At 40.4% G+C, this 21,288-nt stretch overlaps 2 protein-coding genes across 3 annotated transcripts; both read left to right on the top strand.

Annotated features, from left to right (window-relative positions):
* Positions 1-1,625: 1,625 nt before the first annotated feature.
* On the top strand, positions 1,626-3,540 carry LOC108338541 (NAC domain-containing protein 2). The gene is made up of 3 exons (XM_017575478.2): positions 1,626-2,212; positions 2,309-2,583; positions 2,908-3,540. The coding sequence occupies exons 1-3, from the start codon at positions 2,047-2,049 to the stop codon at positions 3,280-3,282; spliced, it is 816 nt and encodes a 271-aa protein (XP_017430967.1). The 5' UTR covers positions 1,626-2,046; the 3' UTR covers positions 3,283-3,540.
* A 6,694-nt stretch (positions 3,541-10,234) lies between these two features.
* On the top strand, positions 10,235-21,084 carry LOC108337973 (protein CELLULOSE SYNTHASE INTERACTIVE 3). 2 transcript variants are annotated; one of them, XM_017574567.2, is made up of 8 exons: positions 10,235-10,520; positions 10,676-10,785; positions 11,390-11,486; positions 11,896-14,965; positions 15,760-18,304; positions 19,057-19,511; positions 19,930-20,046; positions 20,334-21,084. In XM_017574567.2, the coding sequence occupies exons 3-8, from the start codon at positions 11,428-11,430 to the stop codon at positions 20,493-20,495; spliced, it is 6,408 nt and encodes a 2,135-aa protein (XP_017430056.2). In that variant the 5' UTR covers positions 10,235-10,520; positions 10,676-10,785; positions 11,390-11,427; the 3' UTR covers positions 20,496-21,084. The 2 variants fall into 2 exon arrangements, with proteins under 2 accessions (XP_017430056.2, XP_017430055.2); XM_017574566.2 differs by having other exon boundaries at positions 10,659-10,785.
* The last annotated feature ends 204 nt before the right edge of the window (positions 21,085-21,288 follow it).

Below are 21,288 nucleotides of genomic sequence, written 5' to 3'. Positions count from 1 at the left end.
AACATTTAAACTCGCACAATAAACTTCGGTTTAGAAGAAACCGAAGCCTATCAGAATGCGGTAGCATTTTTGTAATTCTATCGAACTTATATGCCTCGGTTCAAAGAGAACCGAGGCATATAAGCTGTATTACCTCGGTTGCAATTTTAACCGATGCCTAATATCCTGAAAAATTCAACCATCCCCTGTAGAACTGACTTCCCACGCCTGACAGCATTTCAGATCCTGCCTACTGCCTCGGTTCTGTGGCGAACCGAGGTGTATAAGTTGAATGTAATTTCAAAAATGCCATTATATATTTTTCTTTTATTTATTTCTAAGGTGTATAGGCATTTGTTGCTTTGTTAACCGAGGCATATAAGCATTTATTGCCTCGGGTAAGTGAAGAACCGAGGTAGTATAGCTTTTTATACTTCAGAACACGTTAAAAATTTTAACCTACTGTTTAATCTTCTTCTTCCTCCCGCAAGAGCTCTTCTTCCTCACGCACCCAAGAAGTCTTCTTCTTCCTCGTGCAAGCCTCCATTGCTCTGACGCCATCCTCGTTGCTCGCTTTCTTCACGCGTTGATGCCTCCGGTTCTCTCGCTGCTGCTCCAAAGTGTCTCGTTGGGCTTGGCTGAGTTTCGCGAGATCGGAAGGAAACTCTTTTCTCATGGCACGACGAGGACGCGGCGGCGGCGTGGTGGCGGTTAGGTGCTGGATCTCGCGATTTAGGGCTTGATTTTTAGTTTGGTGATTTTTGTTTGTAGGTCGCGAATGGAGTTTCTGTGAAGACGAAGCTTTCAAGGCGCTGTCTCGCAATTTCCATGGTGGCACGATGGCTTCGCGTGATGAAGATGAGTTCTTGTGGTGGTTGTTGCAATTAGTTTCGCGTATGGAGGAGATCGCGACGAGCTCGCGTGCTTGGAGGTTCGGAGATGATTTGGTGGAGGCGCGGAGAAGGAAGAAAACGCGGGTAGGGTTTCTAGAAAAATGGATATCCGATTTGGATCTAGAAAAATTATAAAAAAAATTAAAAACACTCTACTGCCTCAATTGTCTGTGAACCGAGGAAGAATCCGAAACCTTTTGCCTCGGTTTAGAATCGAGGCAAAAAGTCTACTCCTTTTTACCTCGCCTGTATATGCCTCGGTTGCGGAACTGGTGCCTATAAGCGAAAATAACCGTTGTCGTTTCTCTTAACTGCACTATTGATGTAATTATTAAAATCAAGGGTGTATGTGGCCAAAGTTTCATATACTTACGATTCATGAAAATTTATATATACCTAACAAATTGTATAATTGGCTGGCAAGAGACATACTTTTAACTGAGATAAGAAAACATCATGTTATCAATATTTGTAACTAGTTAATCCTAGATGAACTTTGCATTCACATTTTCATGCTTGTCTCTTTCCATTGTTATTTGGATGCTAGTGTATGATTTTCAAAGCGGCGCTATCTCGATGACAAAAAATCATGCCTCCTCAAAATTCCATTTTGTTTGATAAATCTACGTTTTCAAATTGAATACCCCTACTGATATACATATCTCTCACGAAAGGAAAATGTTTAATTCTTCCTCATTGAGAAAATTCCGACCAACAAAAGAACAATATTTCTCTGCTCTAAACTTCTATCTCCATCAACTTTCTTAAAAATATGTAAATCTTCTATAAGATATTCATTCAGATCAAAATTCCTCTGCTACCCATTTCTTCACTGTGAGCATTATCAATAATATTATTTATGATAGAGAAAAAACATACCGTGAGTGCGCAGAGAGGATGCGAATCTCTGTGAAAAACAAAGGGGTAGGTCCGAACCGACAACAGACACGACGCTCTACTCCAAACCAATGTCGTCAGCAGTGACTAAACCTCTTCCTGTGACTTCTTGACACGCACGCACCACACTTCCACATTCGACACGTGTCCTTCTTCTTCACCATCCCAAGCCTAAACCCTACCCTTTCCTCACCCTATAAATTCCCCTCTCTCCCTCACGCTCCAACTTTCAAAAGCCGCCACCGCATAATTTTGCCATTATTCTATCTCACCAACAATGATGGCCGCACCGCAACTTCACTTTCCCCCAGGATTCAGATTCCACCCTACAGACGAAGAACTCGTCGTTCATTACCTCTGCCGCAAATGCCTCAACCAACAAAGCGGCGTTCCCATAATCACCGAAATCGACCTCTACAAATACGACCCTTGGGACCTCCCTGGTAATTTCCAAATTAAAATTACTGTTTTTAAATATTTTATTGCTTTGTTATTTTATTATTTTATCTGTGAAATGTATAAATATTCTTTTTCTACAGGAATGGCGTTGTACGGAGAGAAAGAGTGGTATTTCTTCTCGCCGAGGAACCGGAAGTACCCGAATGGTTCGCGGCCGAACCGGTCCGCGGGAACCGGGTACTGGAAAGCAACCGGAGCAGATAAACCGATTGGTAAACCGAAACCGGTTGGTATAAAAAAAGCATTGGTGTTTTACGCTGGAAAAGCGCCCAAGGGAGAGAAGACAAACTGGATCATGCACGAGTATCGTCTTGCCGAGGTGGACCGTTCCATTCGCAGAAAAAACAGCTTGAGGGTGGGTGTATTATATATACTAACATACTCTTTTTCTCTCTTCAAAAAGGGTATAATAGACCTTTCAAAGAAAAGAAAAACTTTGTTTTGCCCTTTATTAAATGCTACTGGTTCATTGGTTCACATATCAAGAAGTTTCGGATTACTATAACTTGATAACTTGATAAAGAGGAAGCACAGGAAAAATAAAATAAAATGTGGCGGACCAATTATTAGTTTCTACTTAAGGAAATGATTCGTTCTTATCTCGATAAAGTTAGGTATATTGAAAATTAATAAATAAATAAATTGATGAAAATGTGTGCACCTGATTGTAATTTTGCAGCTGGATGACTGGGTACTGTGTCGCATATACAACAAGAAAAGGGCGGTTGAGAAGCAACCGCCGGTCAAAATTGAGTGTTCCGAACTGGCGGACGAGAAGCCGGCGATTGCGCGGCCGTACTCGGAGGTGACGGTGGCGGACTGCGTGAACTTCGAGGGATCGGACTCGGTTCCACGGCTGCTGACGATGGACTCGAGCTGCTCGGAGCAGGTGGTCTCGCCGGAGCCGGCGAGCGAGGTGCAGAGCGAGCCGAAGAGGAGCAACACCAAGTTTGAGTACAATTACGTGGACGCGAATCTGGCCTCGCAGTTCCACAGCGCGAATCAGATGTCGCCGCTGCAGGATATCTTCATGTACCTCTCAAAGCCATTTTGAAATGAAAATTAGTCGCTAAGACGTCGCCGTACGTGTGCGTATGAACGCGTGCATCGATTTTTGAGGTGGCTGCATCGCGCGGGGAGCACGAGACTCATTGATGGAAGGTCCATGAGTGTGCCCGTGCTGGTGCGCGCAGGTGATATTATCAAAAACAGAAACATAAAATGTGATTCTTACATGAATAATTGAAGATGATGAATTATGAATGTATTAAATTAATGAAATATTAATACATCAATAGTCTTATAGTGTTAATGCGGGGTTATTTAATGATACTCAGTTAATTAGTGTTAATAATATTGATTTAATACACTAAAATTGTTACATTGATTTGTTTGTATGAGGATTGCAATTTTTGGTTGGGAAAGAATAGTACAAAGATTTTTTTTCTTTATAAAAGAAAGCTCGTAAAGAACTTATTTTTGTAAACAAATTGTTAAACTTACTGAACTTGATTAGTTTTCTAAAATGTATTTGAGAATATTTTAAAAATCACTCGAGTTTATTTTATTTTCAAAACAAGAGAAAAACTTGTATAATACAAACATTTAATTAAATTTTAAACGTCATTGAGAATAAAAGGGTCCTCACTTTTGAGTATGTTGTTGGTACTTTTTATACAATATGGAAAGATGATTTCTTTTTCTATATGTTTCTGCCCATATTTCTTTTTCTATCTGTTTCTGTTGGAATGAGACGAGAAAAATTCCTGCTGTTTTTGTTCGGGAATGCTCTGCCTCCGTCGATCGATCCTCCTTGTTCCGGTCTTATCGCTTGGATCTTCCTCTCTCAATGCCAAAATGGGGGTGACCTGCAGGAAACACTCTGACACTCAAGTCAGAATTTATCTCCACAAGTCTAGTTAAAGTCAGAAATCAGAGCTTTTACCTTCCTAATCAATTGTTATTTATAGGGTTTCAAGGAATATAATCCATTAATTTACCTCTTAATGACGATCAATGCAAACCTTAACCACTCCACGGTGACCGTTACATCATTAATTATGCATTTATTGACATTCAAAGGTTGTCTCCAACAAACGAAGGTTGTCTCCAGCAAATGGCTGGAGAGTTCACACGAGTATTACTCTAGTGGCCGACCGAGAGTGATTGACTTTCATCGCCCCTGCATGGTCGGTCGGTCTAACCTACTCAGTAGTAACACAAGTCCCCCAGGCCCTAGCAAAAATATTTTTGCATAGGGTTTTGAAGTGGTTCCCGATCGGTTCGCATCTTCTCTTGTTAAGACCTTCAACCGTGTGTCTTGACTTTTGCAAGGGCGTGAAGAGGTGAAGTCGTAGAGTCATGACTGTAAAAATTAGGCGGGAAAAGTAAAAATGAATCGTCACATCGCCTGGACCGTCAGATCTTTTTTCATTTGACGCTCTAGATTTGCTTGGCGAATCATTTTTTACCCTCTATAAATAGCCCTGAATTTGCCTTAATTTTTCACCCTTTATCCTCACCTTCGTTACTTTCTCGTGCCTATCTTCCTCATCTTAATTTTGTGCTTCAGGTAATCATGTCTTCTGATGTCGCCGGTGAAGAGGGCAGGGGGTATGCCGATGATAAGGTTGTTACTTCGTCTTCCTCCTCGGGTGTCGTTGCTGGTCAGGGAACTATGGTCGTCAATTCAGCAGCGTCCTTGGACCAAGGGAATTCTTCTGATCTTCTTGAGGATAGTGATGCTCCTGAGGAAGTCGCAATTAACATGGACTCCTCCGGTGCTTGGGACGGTAAGCCCAGAGATTGGCCTATTGTTCCTGGCTATGATTGGGCTCCCTACGAGGTTAGCAAATCTCTTCCTCTTTCTACCATCGACGTCCATTTAGGGAATTGGCCAGTAGTGTTTGTCTGGTAAAGGCTGCTAAGGACGCTAGTCATTTTAAACTTGCCATTTGCCAAATGACCGAGCGGGTATGCCACGGTCGGGGGAATTACCCCACAGACTTCTTCTATGTTTATGCCACCATGTTTAAAGATTTAAAGGTTCTCCTTCCCGTTTCGGATTTTCAAATGGGCGTTCTGAGGAAGCTTAATGTGGCTCCTACTCAACTGCATCTGAACGATTGGGCGTTTATGCAAGCATTCTCTGCCGTATGTACCGGCTTAGCTTTATACCTCACTCTTGGGGCTTTTCTTTACTTTTTTCACGTGCAGCCTCATCCGTCCAAACCCTGAGTTTCCCTCAGAACGATCGGGAATAGACATCTGTTGTCTCTTTTTAACAGTTCGTACAAGGATTTTAAAGGAAACTTCTTTAAGGTCATACCTTTGGAAGCTGGGTATAAGAGCTTCTGTTTCCCGGTCGGGCGGGCTAAGTTTCCCTTTATTGGACCAGCAACCCCAAGAAGGTTATTTCCTGGCCCAAGTCACGGATGACACCCGAGGATTTGGACTTAATAAATCAATTGAGTCAGCTGCCCCCCAAGTCCTCTTCCCGTGTGCTGATCGGTTTTCTGAACAACAAAAATCTTTCCTCTAATGTGTTCGGTAAGTTACTTTTGACCGCCTTTTGTTGAGCAGCCATTTGGAACTTATCTAAATTTACTTTTGATGTGTAGATTACTTGACCGAGATGGATCCAGCCAAAAGTAGCACCTTCGCTCGCTTATTCGCTCAGAGAGGGGGAGACATAAGGAAAATAGTGGAAGGGAGCTCATCTCGCGCACCAACTACTGCTGCCATCCCTGCGACGTCCCTGCCGGTCCAATAGGCACCACTTCCCCCGCCTGCTGCTGAAGTCCAGTCGCCCAAATCCATTCGTCGCCCTGCCGACAAAGTTCAACAGTCTGAGCCGGTTCCAAAGAAAAAGGGAAAACGGAAAGCCGCTCGGGAATCCTCTGTCTCATCCAAGCGTAGCAAGAGGGCTCTACCCGACGGTCCTCCCCTCTCTGGGCCCCTGAGTTCCAACTCATGGGTGTCGAAGCGCATCCATTTTGATCTTTTTGCCGAAGAAAAAGCTCTAGTTAAAGGGATGACCGAGGAGGAAGCCTCTAATATGGCTATGGAGTTGGTCGCTCGGTCTACGATGTGTTTGGCTTACACCGCTCAGAAGAGGGCATCGACTTCTACAGAGCTTCAATCTCTTCAAGAGAAGTATGACGAAGCTGTGAAGTCCAATCAAGAATTGACGCTCCGCCTGGCCGAAACAGAAAGGATAGCGGATGAGGAAAAGAAAAAAGCTAACACTCTGCTGACCGAGGCCCGCTCTGCTCAATGCCGTATGCAACAGTCCTATGATGATTTGAAACTTGACCTCCAAAATTCAACTACCAAAAATAAAGAGTTGGTGACCGAGAGGGATGGCCTTCTGGCCGACTGAGATTCGCTTCGGGATCGAGTGTTGAAATTGGAGGTGGACAACAAATTTTTAGGCGATGAAGTAGTGAATGAGCATTTACTTGGCTTTGAGAAAGCACCCCCTAGTGTAACGTCCTTTTTCAAGTTTCGACCGAAGACCCTCGTCTTGATGTGAGCATGATGGTGGTGTATGGGAAATTAGTTTTGATCCATGTTCCTTCACCTTCACCTCCGGCCATCCCTAATGTTCAGACTCATGTTGAAGTGATCGAGGAGACCGACGGGGCTGATGTCTAATCTTAGGTCTTTAGGTATAGAATTTTGTCGTTTTTCTACCTCTGTACTTTGTAAATGAAATAGTAGATTTATTTTGAATGAAAACGTGCCTGTCGAGCATTTCTTTCATATGCGTATGCTTCATACTTGATTTCACGCTTGATTTGTCATGTCTTTAACAATGAACATTTGTTGCCGCTTGGTTTAGGTCTTAGGAGTTCACTAGGAGCGTGCCCTAAGACCAAGGTGAGAGTTCACAAAAGAAATCTGCCTCACCTGCTCGGTTTAGGTCTTAGGAGTTCACTAAGAGCTTGCCCTAAGACCAAGGTGAGAGTTCACAAAAGAAATCTGCCTCACCTGCTCGGTTTAGGTCTTAGGAGTTCACTAGGAGCGTGCCCTAAGACCAAGGTGAGAGTTCATGAAAGAAATCTGCCTCACCTGCTCAGTTTAGGTCCTAGGAGTTCACTAGGAGCGTGCCTAAGACCAAGGTGAGAGTTCACGAAAGAAATCTGCCTCACCTGCTCGGTTTAGGTCTTAGGAGTTCATTAGGAGCGTGCCCTAAGACCAAGGTGAGAGTTCATGAAAGAAATCTGCCTCACCTGCTCGGTTTAGGTCTTAGGAGTTCACTAGGAGCGTGCCCTAAGACCAAGGTGAGAGTTCACGAAAGAAATCTGCCTCATTTGCTCGGTTTAGGTCCTAGGAGTTCACTAGGAGCGTGCCCTAAGACCAAGGTGAGAGTTCACGATAGAAATCTGCCTCACCTGCTCGGTTTAGGTCTTAGGAGTTCACTAGGAGCGTGCCCTAAGATCAAGGTGAGAGTTCACAAAAGAAATGTGCCTCACCTGCTCGGTTTAGATCCTAGGAGTTCACTAGGAGTGTGCCCTAAGATCAAGGTGAGAGTTCACAAAAGAAATGTGCCTCACCTGCTCGGTTTAGATCCTAGGAGTTCACTAAGAGCGTGCCCTAAGACCAAGGTGAGAGTTCACGAAAGAAATCTGCCTCACCTACTCGGTTTAGGTCTTAGGAGTTCATTGGGAGCATGCCCTAAGACCAAAGTGAGAGTTCACGAAAGAAATCTGCCTCACTTGCTCGGCTGCTATGATGAATGATGAAAATCTCATGATAAGTTATGAAAACCATAATATTATTGATGTGTGATAAAGAGTACAAGGTTATTTCTTAGCTGAAATAAAACTTTAAGTGTGACGCATTCCATGTATTGGGTATGGCTTTTCCTGTTGGGCACTCCAAACGGTATGCTCCGTTCTTCAGGTTTTCGATCACTTTGAAGGGACCTTCCCAGTTTGCGGTTAGTTTCCCTGGCGCTCGGTTTCGTCGGGCTTCTACTGTCTTTCTCCACACGAGATCTCCTTTGATGAATTGTCGGGGTTTTACCTTAGTGTTATATCGTCTTGCAAGAAGTCTTTTCTGGGCCTCTGCTCGAATCATTGCAACCTCTCTCCTTTCATCTAAGGTGTCTAACTCCACTCGGAGTTCATCATTGTTATTCTGCAAACTTTGAACCTCCCGTCTGATGGTGGGTTCCCCTACCTCTACCGGTAGCATAGCATCTGTTCCATATGTAAGGTTGAACGGGGTTTCTCCGGTTGTATTGTGCGGTGTGCAACGGTAGCCCCAATGAACTTCTTGTAACTCATCTACTCAGGCCCCCTTAGCACTTCCTAACCTCTTCTTCAATTCTGCCACGATGACTTTATTAGCGCTTCAACCTGTCTGTTCGTTTGTGGGTGCTCCACCGAGCTCGTTTCATGCTTGATTCCTAGCCTTTTATAAAAATCACCCGATCGTTTATTAATGAATTGTCGTCCGTTGTCTATAACTATCGTTCTGGGGATTCCAAATCGACAAATAAGTGTCCACACGAACTTTTGAACCCTTGCAGCAGTTATTGTCGCGAGCGGTTCTACTTCTACCCACTTGGTAAAATAATCAATTGCCACTAGCAAGAATTTCTTCTGAGCTCGGCCTATTGGAAAGGGTCCCACAATATATATTCCCCATTGTGCGAACGACCAAGGGGACATTAGGCTGTGTAATTTTACCGTCGGTAGATTGAGGTTTTTGCCGTGTTCTTGACACTTCAAACATTTCTGCACAAGTATCTTGCAATCATTCTTTATCGTCGGCCAAAAGTAACTTGCTCTTATCACCTTTGCTCGCAGCGGTCGCTGCCTAGTATGCATTCCACATGCCCCTTCATGAAGCTCCCTCATAACGTACTCGGCTTCCTCCGCGGACACACATTTTAACAAAGGTAAAGAGAACCCTCTTTTGTAGAGATCCTCCTCTAATAATAAGAACCGAGCGACTTTCTTGGCTTCAACCGCTCGGATATGCAAGTCGTTCTCCTGCTTCTTAATTATATCTCTGATGTCCTTCCTCCAATCGGGTTTGTTGGAAACCTCGTGAACCGACAGACATTCCACCGAAGGACTCATCATAACTTGTCTTATGACCGACGATAATTGATCATTCCCTTTGCAATTGGCTAGTTTGGACAAAACATCCACCCTAGTATTTTGTTCTCTAGGCACATGTTTAAATTCCACCGTCCGGAATTGCTTCACCAAATCCTTTGCCTTATGATAATAACGGAGCAGTTGGTCATCTTTGGTTTGGAAACTCCCATTCAGCTGTCCTACCACCAGTTGGGAGTCGGTCCGACATTTGATTGAAACCGCCCCTAAGTCCTTAGCCAATTCGAGTTCGACTATCACTGCTCCGTACTCAGCCTGGTTGTTGCTTATTTTGAATCGGAAGACAATTGTCTGTTCAACGACAAAGTCGTCCGGTCCCTCCAAAACGATTCCTGCTCCTTCCCGGACCGTTCGGATGAGCCATCCACATAAAGGGTCCATGCTTGGAAGCATTCTTCTTTCCAAGGTAATTCGACCGCAAAATCAGTCAGATGTTACCCTCGTACTGGTCCTCGTGGTTCAAATTGTAATCTGAATTCAGATAATTCTACCGACCATCCTACTATTCTCCCTGTCAAGTCCGGTTTTCGTAGAATTTTTGCAATCGGATTATAATATTAATGTATAGTTCACTTTAAATATGATATGTAAATTTTAAATTTTACATTAAATTATTATTTTAATATTATAAAATTAAAAAATTTAATTGTTAAAAATAGTTTATTAATATTAATTGAATAATTAATGTTTCAGTAACGGCCTAGATCTAAAATCATAGTAAAAACAAGAAAATGCACAAATCTCAAACTAGGAAAAAAAAATTGTTAAAATTTGACTAATAGTCAGTCAGCAATAGTGCAAGCAATAATAAAAAGGACGAACCAACTGTCGCCAAGACTTTCAGTACAACCTGTTTGGGACACGTATTTTACCTCTTCAAATGCTGCACGCCGTCAAAACTCAAAACTAAACTATTATACTGTTACAATAAAAAATAATCCTCTTATTAATGAAAAATAAAATAAAAAGATTCACATACAAGGAAGAAGAAGAAACAAAAACATGGAAAGGAAAGGAAAAGACTGAGAAATATACACACTCACTCTCTAACACTCTTCTCACACACTCTTCGTTTCCCTCTGTGTTTATTGCGTCTACATTCACGTTGTTCTCACTAGCTTCTTATCTACGTTTTTTTTTTCTTCTTCTGAATTTCGAGGTATAGATATGTGTGATTAGTTAATTTTCGTTTTGTAATTTTCGATTCGATTCGCTCTTTTCTGTGTCACTGTGCCCTAGCTTCTGCGAATGATCTGTGCTTGTTGGATCTGATTTTATTCAATTGTTCTTTGTGAAGATCTGAATACGGTTCAGTTTTTGATCTGTTCTTTTGTTTTGCGGGAATTTGAACGGAATTGAGGATGTGGTGGCGCCAGACGTAGTGGAAGGAGGGAGGAGTTCTGCGGCATTTGCATTTCAGCGAGGTAGCTTCTTTTGGCTTTAACTGATTTTGTGTTTTTTTATTTTTTATTTTTATTTATTTTTTCTTGTGGCAGTGTGTGTTTGATGTGGATATGTTTCCTCTGTAGTGTGCTGCGTTGTGAAATGTGCATTGCAACCAGTGTTTTAAATTCCGGTCGCCATCTCGTTTCTTTTTTTGATATTGCGGGAAATTACGGACAAATGCAACCGATGCAAGGCAATTGAGTCACTCATAAAACCTTGATGATGCAGGAAAAATTACTGCCGCGGATTGTATTTTAAAACCTTGATTTCAATGTAAAATGTGGAACTTAGGAACTGAGATGATGGTTGGATGCTTTGGATTTCGGATGACTTAGCCTTAGCGTAAAATTTTGTGGATTGCGTGTTGATGTGGTCTAGATAGAGTGATGTTGTTGATCTTGTTGTTGCAATTGGCAGTGTGTGATTTGTTTTAAAGTAGGTGTCTCTCCGGTAAAAGTGTTTTCAAACAGTGTTTCTGTCAACTGGTCTTGCATGAGGAACCAAATGCATCTTCATCTGATGTCTATGTGAATTTCTTTTTTGGAAATTTGGTTTTAATTTTTAGAATATGTAAATTTTCAGGCAACAAGCAAGGAGGGTAAACTGGCGTATTGGTGCAAATGTCAAAGTCTCCCTCTCATGAACCGCGACAGTCCATTTATTCTGGCTCTCTTCCTGGGTGAGTAATTTTGATTTTGTTCATCAGGAATTTATTGTTGGTGAAAGTATGATATGAAAACTCTAAATAACATTAGTGGTAATTGGTGCTAAATCTTTTAATAAATAAAAGTACTTTATGTTCTGTTCTAGAATTTAGATCCACAAGAACTTACAGGAGAAAAAAATGAGAAGGAAAAATAAAATAGGTTTCTCCCGTAGGTTAAAATTAGTGAGTTTCTATGAAGTAGCTTATACATTAGCTAATTTTAATTTACAAAAGAATCTTTTTTCCCCTTATAAGTATTTATGGCGAAATTTGTTCAAATAGAAGGAATGATTGGTTATAACTTATCTGAGTTTGGCATTACATCATTCACTTGCAAATGTGAAAATAGATATTAACAAGTGGCCACTGAATATATACGCAGGGAATTTAATGAGGCAATGGGAATGGATGATCCAGAATCTACAATGGCAACAGTTGCTAATTTTGTGGAGCAACTGCATGCCAATTTGTCATCACCGGTTGAGAAAGAAACCGTTACAGGGCGCTTACTAGGTATTGCCAGGAGAAGAAAGGATGCTAGAACACTCATAGGTTCTCATGCCCAAGCCATGCCATTGTTCATAAACATTCTCAGAAATGGAACACCTCTTGCAAAAGTTAATGTTGCTTCCACTCTGAGTGTCCTGTGCAAAGATGAAGAACTGAGGTTAAAAGTACTACTTGGTGGTTGTATCCCACCATTATTGTCACTTTTAAACTATGAATCCACGGAGACCAGGAAGGCTGCCGCTGAAGCATTATATGAAGTTTCCTCAGGTGGTCTGTCTGATGATCATGTTGGTATGAAAATTTTTGTCACAGAGGGTGTAGTTCCAACCTTATGGAGTCAACTAAATCCAAAGAAGAAGGAAGACAAAATTGTGGAGGGTTTTATTACTGGAGCATTAAGAAATCTTTGTGGTGACAAAGATGGCTACTGGAAAGCAACATTAGAAGCTGGAGGCGTGGATATCATAGTGGGGCTCTTGTCTTCAGACAATTCTGTTTCTCAGTCAAATGCAGCTTCTCTATTGGCACGTTTAATGCTGGCTTTCAGTGATAGTATCCCCAAAGTAATAGACTCTGGAGCAGTCAAAGCTTTACTTCAGCTTGTTGGTCCAAAAAATGACATTTCTGTTAGGGCTAGTGCTGCTGATGCCCTAGAAGCTCTCTCTTCAAAATCTACTATGGCTAAAAAGGTCATTGTTAATGCAGATGGAATTCCAATCCTTATTGGAGCAATAGTTGCTCCTTCTAATGAGTGTATGCAAGGTGATGGTGGCCAGGCTCTACAAGAGCACGCAACTCGAGCTTTAGCCAATATCTGCGGTGGCATGTCTGCATTAATACTATATCTTGGAGAACTTTCACGTTCTCCTAGCCTTGATGCTCCAGTTGGTGATATAATTGGGGCTCTTGCTTATACACTCATGGTCTTTGAGGAAAAAGTAGGTGTTGATGAGAAACATTTTGATGCAACTCAGATAGAGGATATTCTAGTAACTCTTCTAAAGCCTCGGGACAGCAAACTGATTCAAGAGTGTGTCCTTGAGGCTATGGCTAGCCTTTATGGAAACATCTGTCTCTCAAAGTGGCTCATTCAAGCTGATTCAAAGAAGGTTCTTATTGGACTTATAACCATGGCTGCCACTGACGTGCAAGAGTATCTGATACTTTCGTTGACAACCTTGTGTAGTGATAAGATTGGAGTATGGGAGGCCATAAAAAAGAGAGAAGGTATCCAATTACTAATATCATTGCTTGGATTATCCAGTGAGCAGCATCAAGAGTACTCAGTTCAGCTGCTAGCGATCTTAACTGAACAGGTTGATGACAGCAAGTGGGCAATTACTGCTGCTGGAGGGATTCCTCCACTGGTGCAGTTGTTGGAGACAGGATCACAGAAAGCAAGAGAGGATGCAGCAAATGTTCTGTGGAGTTTGTGCTGTCACAGTGAAGATATTCGCGCTTGTGTTGAAAGTGCTGGAGCCATACCAGCATTTTTATGGCTTCTTAAGAGTGGTGGACCAAAAGGGCAGGAAGCTTCTGCTATGGCACTAACAAAGCTTGTTCGAGTAGCTGATTCTGCCACAATTAATCAGCTATTAGCATTGCTCCTGCGGGATTCTCCAAGCTCGAAAGCCCACATAATCCGAGTTTTAGGTCATGTTCTTACTATGGCTTCACAGAATGATCTCCTTGAAAAAGGTTCTGCAGCTAACAAGGGCTTGAGATCTCTAGTTCAGGTCCTCAATTCATCCAATGAGGAAACCCAAGAATATGCAGCTTCGGTTCTAGCTGATTTGTTTATCACAAGACAAGACATATGTGATAGTCTTGCAACTGATGAGATTGTGCTTCCTTGCATGAAGCTTTTGACTAGTAAAACTCAAGTTGTTGCCACTCAATCAGCTCGAGCACTAAGTGCTCTGTCTCGTCCAACAAAGAACAAGGCTGCAAATAAAATGTCTTATATTGTAGAGGGTGATGTTGAGCCACTAATCAAGTTAGCTAAAACATCCTCTGTTGATGCTGCTGAAACTGCTGTTGCTGCATTGGCCAATCTTCTCTTTGATCCTTTTATTGCTGCTGAGGCTCTAGCTGAAGATGTTGTTTCAGCTTTAACTAGAGTTCTGGCAGAAGGGTCCTTGGAAGGTAAGCAAAATGCATCTCGTGCACTTCATCAATTATTGAAGCATTTTCCTGTAGGTGATGTTCTTAAGGGGAGTGCTCAATCTCGTTTCACTGTGCTTGCACTTGTTGATTTGTTAAAAGCTATGGATATGGACGAAACTGATGCTGCTGATGCTTTAGAAGTAATCGCATTGCTAGCCAGGACCAAGAAAGGTGTCAGGAACAATTACTCTGCATGGTCAGCTCTGGCTGAAATACCGTCAAGCTTAGAACTTCTTGTCTGCTGCCTGGCTGAGGGGCCCTCCCTTGTGCAGGACAAGGCAATTAAAATTCTATCTAGACTTTGTGGGGATCAGCCTGCTGTTCTTGGTGATTTGTTATCTACTAGTTCCAGATCCATTGGTTCATTGGCTAATAGAATAATGAACTCCTCCAGTCTAGAAGTAAAAATTGGAGGGTCTGCCTTGCTAATTTGTGCTGCTAAGCAGAAGAAAGAGCTTTCAATGGATTCACTTGACGTTTCTGGGCATCTGAAACCATTAATATATTCTTTAGTTGAAATGATAAAGCAAAGTTTTAAGTATTCTTCTTTAGAAATTGAAGTTCTCGCTTCTAAAGGTTTTATGGAGAGAAATGGTTTTCAAGAAGTTGATGAGTTTGATATTCCTGATCCTGCCACTGCCTTGGGAAGCACTATTGCGATGTGGTTGCTTTCAGTTATTGCTTCTTTCCATATAAAGAGCAAGCCCACAATTATGGAAGCTGGTGGACTTGAAGTTCTCTCCGACAAACTTGGAAGATATACTTCAAATCCACAGGTGTATTATAAATAAGCTTTCTATTAATGCTGCGTTAATCAGTTCCCTTTGTCTTCTAGATAGTCTATTCAAATTTTTTCTGATCCATATCCCAGCAAGTAGCAAATACTGAAATATGCCATCTATGCTGTGTGATGGCTTGCGTTATTCTTTCTAGAAAATATCTATTTGCAATTGGGAAATTAACTATAACTTTGAGGTCATAGGAATTGGCATTTTAGAATTCGTTATAAGTGGACCAAAGTTTGGATAGTGTGTCATAAAAGAAACAGATTTTGGAAGAAAGAGGTGAGCAATGAAAACAAATTGTTGTAATCTTCATAACAACTTTTATCATTTGGTAGCCGGGCTTCGTGAAGAAGATTCCAAACTAGGGGTAGCCTGAGATGGATCAACAAAATATATACTGCTTTATTTTTTATTAATATGAATTAATATTTTAAAATATAAGTTACTTATCTCATAATTTAAAAATATATGCTTTCTAAACTGTTATATTTTTTCAACAGATTCTTTGAGAATTCTTTTTCCTCCCTTTTAATTAATCGTTACTAATTTTATTTTAACTTGGACTTGGGCCCATTAAGCTTGAGCTTAAGACTGAATTGTAAACATAAGTAAAGAGTGAAAAGATTAACGCACAATGTACATTCTGTTTTCTACTAAATTTTGGTCATATGATTGTTATTCTGTTGCTGATCTACATATCTTGATTGCCCGTTTGATTTTGTCTGTTGATCATGGCATGATTTCTGTTGCTGAATTAAATAGATTTCCTACCTAACTTTTGACAGGCAGAATATGAGGATACAGAAGGAATATGGATCAATGCCTTGCTGTTGGCCATTTTATTTCAGGATACGAATGTTGTTCAGTCTCCTGTGACAATGCGCATTATACCTTCTATCACTCTTCTGCTAAGATCTGATGAAGTAATTGATAAATATTTTGCTGCCCAGGCTATGGCCAGTCTTGTTTGTAATGGCAATAAGGGAATAGATCTTGCCATTGCAAATTCTGGTGCTGTTGCTGGATTGATAACTATAATTGGGCATGTAGAGTCAGATATGCCTAATCTCATGGATTTATCAGAAGAATTTTCATTGGTACAAAACCCTGATCAAGTTGTTTTGGATCACCTTTTTGAAATTGAAGATGTAAAGGTGGGTTCTACGGCCAGGAAATCTATACCGCTCTTAGTGGATCTCCTGAGACCAATACCAGAAAGGCCTACTGCTCCACCAGTTGCTGTTAGACTCTTGATATCCATTGCAGATGGAAGTGATAGCAATAAATTAATCCTTGCTGAAGCTGGAGCTCTTGAAGCTTTGAACAAATACCTTTCCTTGAGTCCTCAAGACTCAACTGAGGCTGCTATATCTGAGTTATTGAGAATATTATTTTGCAATTCTGATCTCATTAAACACGAAGCAGCAATCAGTTCATTGAACCAACTTATAGCTGTTTTGCGTCTTGGATCAAGAACTGCTAGATACAGTGCAGCAAGAGCACTTCACGAACTTTTTGATGCTGACAACATTAGAGACTCAGAATTAGCTAAACAAGCTATTCAACCATTGGTTGATATGCTTAACACGACGTCAGGGCATGAACAGGAGGCTGCTCTCATGTCCTTGATCAAGTTAACTTCAGGAAATTCTTCAAAAGTATCTCTTCTTACTGATATGGAAGGAAACCCACTTAAATGTCTATACAAAATACTGTCTTCTGCTTCATCCTTGGAACTGAAGAGCCATGCTGCCCAACTCTGCTTTGCCCTTTTTGCCAATAGCAAGATCAGAGCAGATCCAGTTGCCTCAGAATGCATAGAACCCCTTATATTACTGTTGCAGTCTGGTTCTGAGACAGCAATAGAGTCTGGGGTTTGTGCTTTTGAGAGATTGTTGGAAGATGAACAACAGGTAGAGCTTGCAGCAGCCTACAATATTGTGGATCTCCTTGTGAGCTTGGTTTCCGGTACTAACTTTCAGCTTATTGAGGCTACCGTATCTGCTCTTATCAAATTGGGCAAAGATAGGACTACAAGTAAACTGGACATGGTGAAAGCTGGCATTATTGATAATTGTCTCAAGCTACTACAATTAGCACCTAGCTCTTTATGTTCCACAATATCTGAGCTCTTTCGCATTTTAACTAATAGTAGCGCAATTGCAAGAAGTTCAGATGCTGCAGAAATTGTAGAACCTCTTTTCCATGTTTTGCTCCGTCGAGATTTCAACTTATGGGGACAGCATAGTGCATTACAAGCACTTGTAAATATATTGGAGAAACCACAAAGTCTTGCCACCTTGAAGCTTACTCCAAGCCAAGTTATTGAACCCTTGATTTCTTTTCTGGAATCCCCATCCCAAGCTATTCAGCAGCTTGGCACAGAACTGTTATCTCATCTTCTTGCACAGGAACATTTTCAGCAAGATATTACAACTAAGAATGCAGTTGTGCCCCTCGTACAGCTTGCAGGAATTGGAATATTAAACTTACAGCAAACAGCTATAAAAGCATTGGAAAAAATTTCCACTAGTTGGCCTAAGGCTGTTGCTGATGCAGGAGGTATTTTTGAGCTTGCAAAGGTTATTATTCAAGAAGACCCTCAGCCACCGCATGCACTCTGGGAATCAGCTGCTCTAGTTCTCTCTAATGTATTACATTCCAATGCCGATTACTACTTTAAAGTTCCTGTGGTAGTTCTTGTAAAACTTTTGCACTCAACACTTGAGAATACAATTAGCATAGCCCTTAATGCTTTAATAGTTCATGACAGAAGTGATGCTTCAAGTGCTGAGCAGATGATGGAAGCTGGAGTTATAGAGGCTCTGTTAGACCTGTTAAGATCTCATCATTGTGAAGAAGCATCTGGCAATTTATTAGAAGCTTTATTTAACAATGTGAGAGTACGAGAGATGAAGGTGTCTAAATATGCTATAGCGCCTTTGTCCCAGTATCTCTTGGATCCACAAACCAGATCACAGTCTGGTAAGCTTCTTGCTGCTTTAGCTCTGGGAGATCTTTCCCAGCATGAAGGACATGCTAGATCTAGTGCCTCTGTTTCTGCATGTCGGGCATTGATAAGTTTACTTGAAGATCAGCCAACTGAAGAAATGAAGGTGGTAGCTATATGTGCATTGCAAAACTTTGTCATGAACAGCAGGACAAATAGACGAGCTGTTGCAGAAGCTGGAGGCATACTGGTGATTCAAGAATTGCTGCTGTCTCCAAACACAGAAGTTGCTGCACAAGCTGCTTTACTGATCAAATTTTTGTTTTCTACACATACACTGCAAGAATATGTATCAAATGAGTTGATCAGGTCTTTGACAGGTATATCATAAATGCTCCTATTACTAATGTCCCTGCTTCACACTTATGCATACTTTTAAGCAACTACTTTTAGTATATGTCCCATGGCTCTACCCATGTCTGTTTACATCATCTATTAGTAGTCTTTGGTTTAATTGATTGAAAAGAAATTCATTTAACTTTGCAATTTTTTCATGGATCAAGCTTATTATTGTATGACAACCTCATGTTAATACTCATTTAATTTACAAGGATCAGGTTTTGAGTAATAGCTGTAGTAGTTAATGGGAAATGCTTGTTATTCTAAATGTTTCTTTTATTTTTTTCTGTTTGAACTAATATTGTTAGACTAAGAACAGATGTCTTCAACTTGTGATTTAGCATATGTTTCATTTTGGACTTGTTAGAACTAGAAAAACAATACGTTTTGGTTTGTTGAGTTTCTTAGAGGCAGGCATTACCAAGTTACTCTTCATATGCATGTTTTCTCTAGTTATTAGAAATTGTCAACATGTACAAATATCTCCTTTCTATATTTGTTTCTCTCGTGGTATAAATCTTTTGTTCAGCGTAGACTTCTGCTTTTAGTTTCATTTCGGAGAAATGGAGGACCAGTAAAAACATCTTCTGTAATGTTAGAGTTAGTGAAATAGTTTTTTTACTGTATCAATCTCAAATTTGTATTAATGAGAAAAATCAATTTTCACACATATAGATAGGGTGTAATTGTGATGCTTTTCTTTTATATATATTTTACCAATTTTGTTATGCAGCTGCACTGGAAAGAGAGTTATGGTCAACTGCCACAATCAATGAAGCGGTTCTGAAAACTTTGCATGTGATATTCATGAACTTCCCTAAGCTCCACACATCTGAAGCAGCAACTCTTTGCATTCCTCATTTGGTAGGTGCACTTAAATCTGGTGGTGAAGCGGCTCAGGACTCTGTACTTGACACGTTTTGCTTGCTAAGACAATCATGGTCAACTATGCCAATAGATATAGCAAAGTCCCAAGCTATGATTGCTGCTGAAGCCATCCCCATTTTGCAAATGCTCATGAAAACCTGCCCACCTAGTTTCCATGAGAGGGCAGATACTCTTCTGCACTGCTTACCAGGGTGTTTGACTGTCACCATTAAGCGTGGAAACAACCTCAGGCAAACTATGGGAAGCACTAACGCATTCTGCCGGTTAACAATAGGAAATGGTCCTCCAAAACAAACCAAGGTACATGGTTAATTTAAAAAACATGCCATTACACTAATATTATGTCTTTGCCAATGTATACCATTGAAGTTCTTCAATAATTTTTAAGCTGAAAGTGTTGGTCTTTTGTTCTTTGCGGTCCTTTTTCTTTGTTTACCATTTTCTTTGAGCGTTTTCTTCTACTAATTATTACAAGTTTCTACTTCTCAAATCTGGAACGACTTTAAAAGGATTCAGTTTTTGATTATATGATTTCACTTTAATATTGGGTGTAATTTAACTGTGAATCATTCCAGTTTTAGATGTGATGACTGCAGATTTACTTATCATCGTCCAAAATTTATTTATTACATTGTTAATTGATTTGTGTGCTCTCTCCTAAGAATTAAACTTTATTGAACAATATTACTGATACCGTTATGGTTTTTGGTTCTATTAGGTAGTGAATCATAGTACTTCTCCCGAATGGAAAGAAGGATTCACTTGGGCATTTGATGTACCTCCAAAGGGCCAAAAGCTACATATCATATGCAAAAGCAAGAATACTTTTGGGAAGGTAACTAGATATTCATTCCGTAAGTGATATACTCATTCTCCATTTTTATGTGGTAACTGCACATCAGTTCCTTTTCTGAAAGGAATAATGACTACCGTTCTTTTTATGATGTATACTGGTGTTATTTTGTTAATAACTGGAAGGATCCCTGTCTTCTTCTGTCATAAATGTATTTCACTTTTGGGTCAAAGCAATTTTACCCTTTTTTTCACCTTCCCTCTATCTCGACCAAGCACATACTATAGTGCTTTAATTGCTGACTGCAAGTATTGTGCTTTTTTCTGCAGACAACTCTTGGAAGAGTCACCATTCAAATTGATAAAGTTGTATCAGAGGGGGTTTATAGTGGATTATTCAGTCTTAATCATGATGGTAACAAAGATGGTTCTTCCCGAACACTTGAAATTGAGATTATATGGTCCAACAGGATCTCCAATGATGACACTTGAAAATGACACTAGGCTACTTGTCGGGTGGAAGCATAAAACGTAATCTTTAACATGCTTGAGAGATGCTGGAAATGGTTTTTCTTGTAATTATCAGCATATTTGGATGATCCAATTTTGTAGTCTGGCAGATTAAGTTGCGTCAGTTGTAAGTGTAAATTAAATTATAAATGTCTAGAGGCAAGGGTTTGAAAAAGATGCTCCCACGGTAAAGAAAAAATGTTTACAATTGTACAGGTCAGTCAACAGGTGTTAGAAACTTGAATCATAGGGGGAAAAATGGCATTTTAATTAAATTTGTCAAAAGTCTTTTCGTTTTTTTTTTCATTTGTGTCAGTCGCTGATGTTGGGATCTACACTAGCTTCTGCTGTAAAGTGGCTCTGTTTTATGTTTGTAAGCCACAAGAGATGCTACATTGACAATATGTCACTGTCCATTTGTGTCGGGAACATGCTCTTTTTTCACCACCTTGCCCCACCCAATAAACGATTCCTTTTTTATAATTGATTCTTGGACATTGTTGTAGGTTTATAATTCATTTAATTATTTATTCTTAAATATAAACTTTACTGTTCTTTTCTTTCTTTTTCATTTTCTTTAATCAATGGTTTGGATCTTTCTGCTTTTAGCTCTTGTAATTTACCTCTAAATTTTATAGTTTGCATGCCGCATTTCAGCTGATATGTATCTATTTGGCGCTGCATCTGTAACGTTTTTGCACCAATGAAGTTACCTATAATTGAGGTCTTGCATTGCATCCATGCAGAGCAGTTATTTGATGAACACCTGTTTAGC

Source organism: Vigna angularis, chromosome 7 (assembly GCF_016808095.1).
Source record: "Vigna angularis cultivar LongXiaoDou No.4 chromosome 7, ASM1680809v1, whole genome shotgun sequence".
NCBI classification, from domain to species: domain Eukaryota; kingdom Viridiplantae; phylum Streptophyta; class Magnoliopsida; order Fabales; family Fabaceae; genus Vigna; species Vigna angularis.
This window is presented reverse-complemented; position numbering and strand designations above follow the sequence as displayed.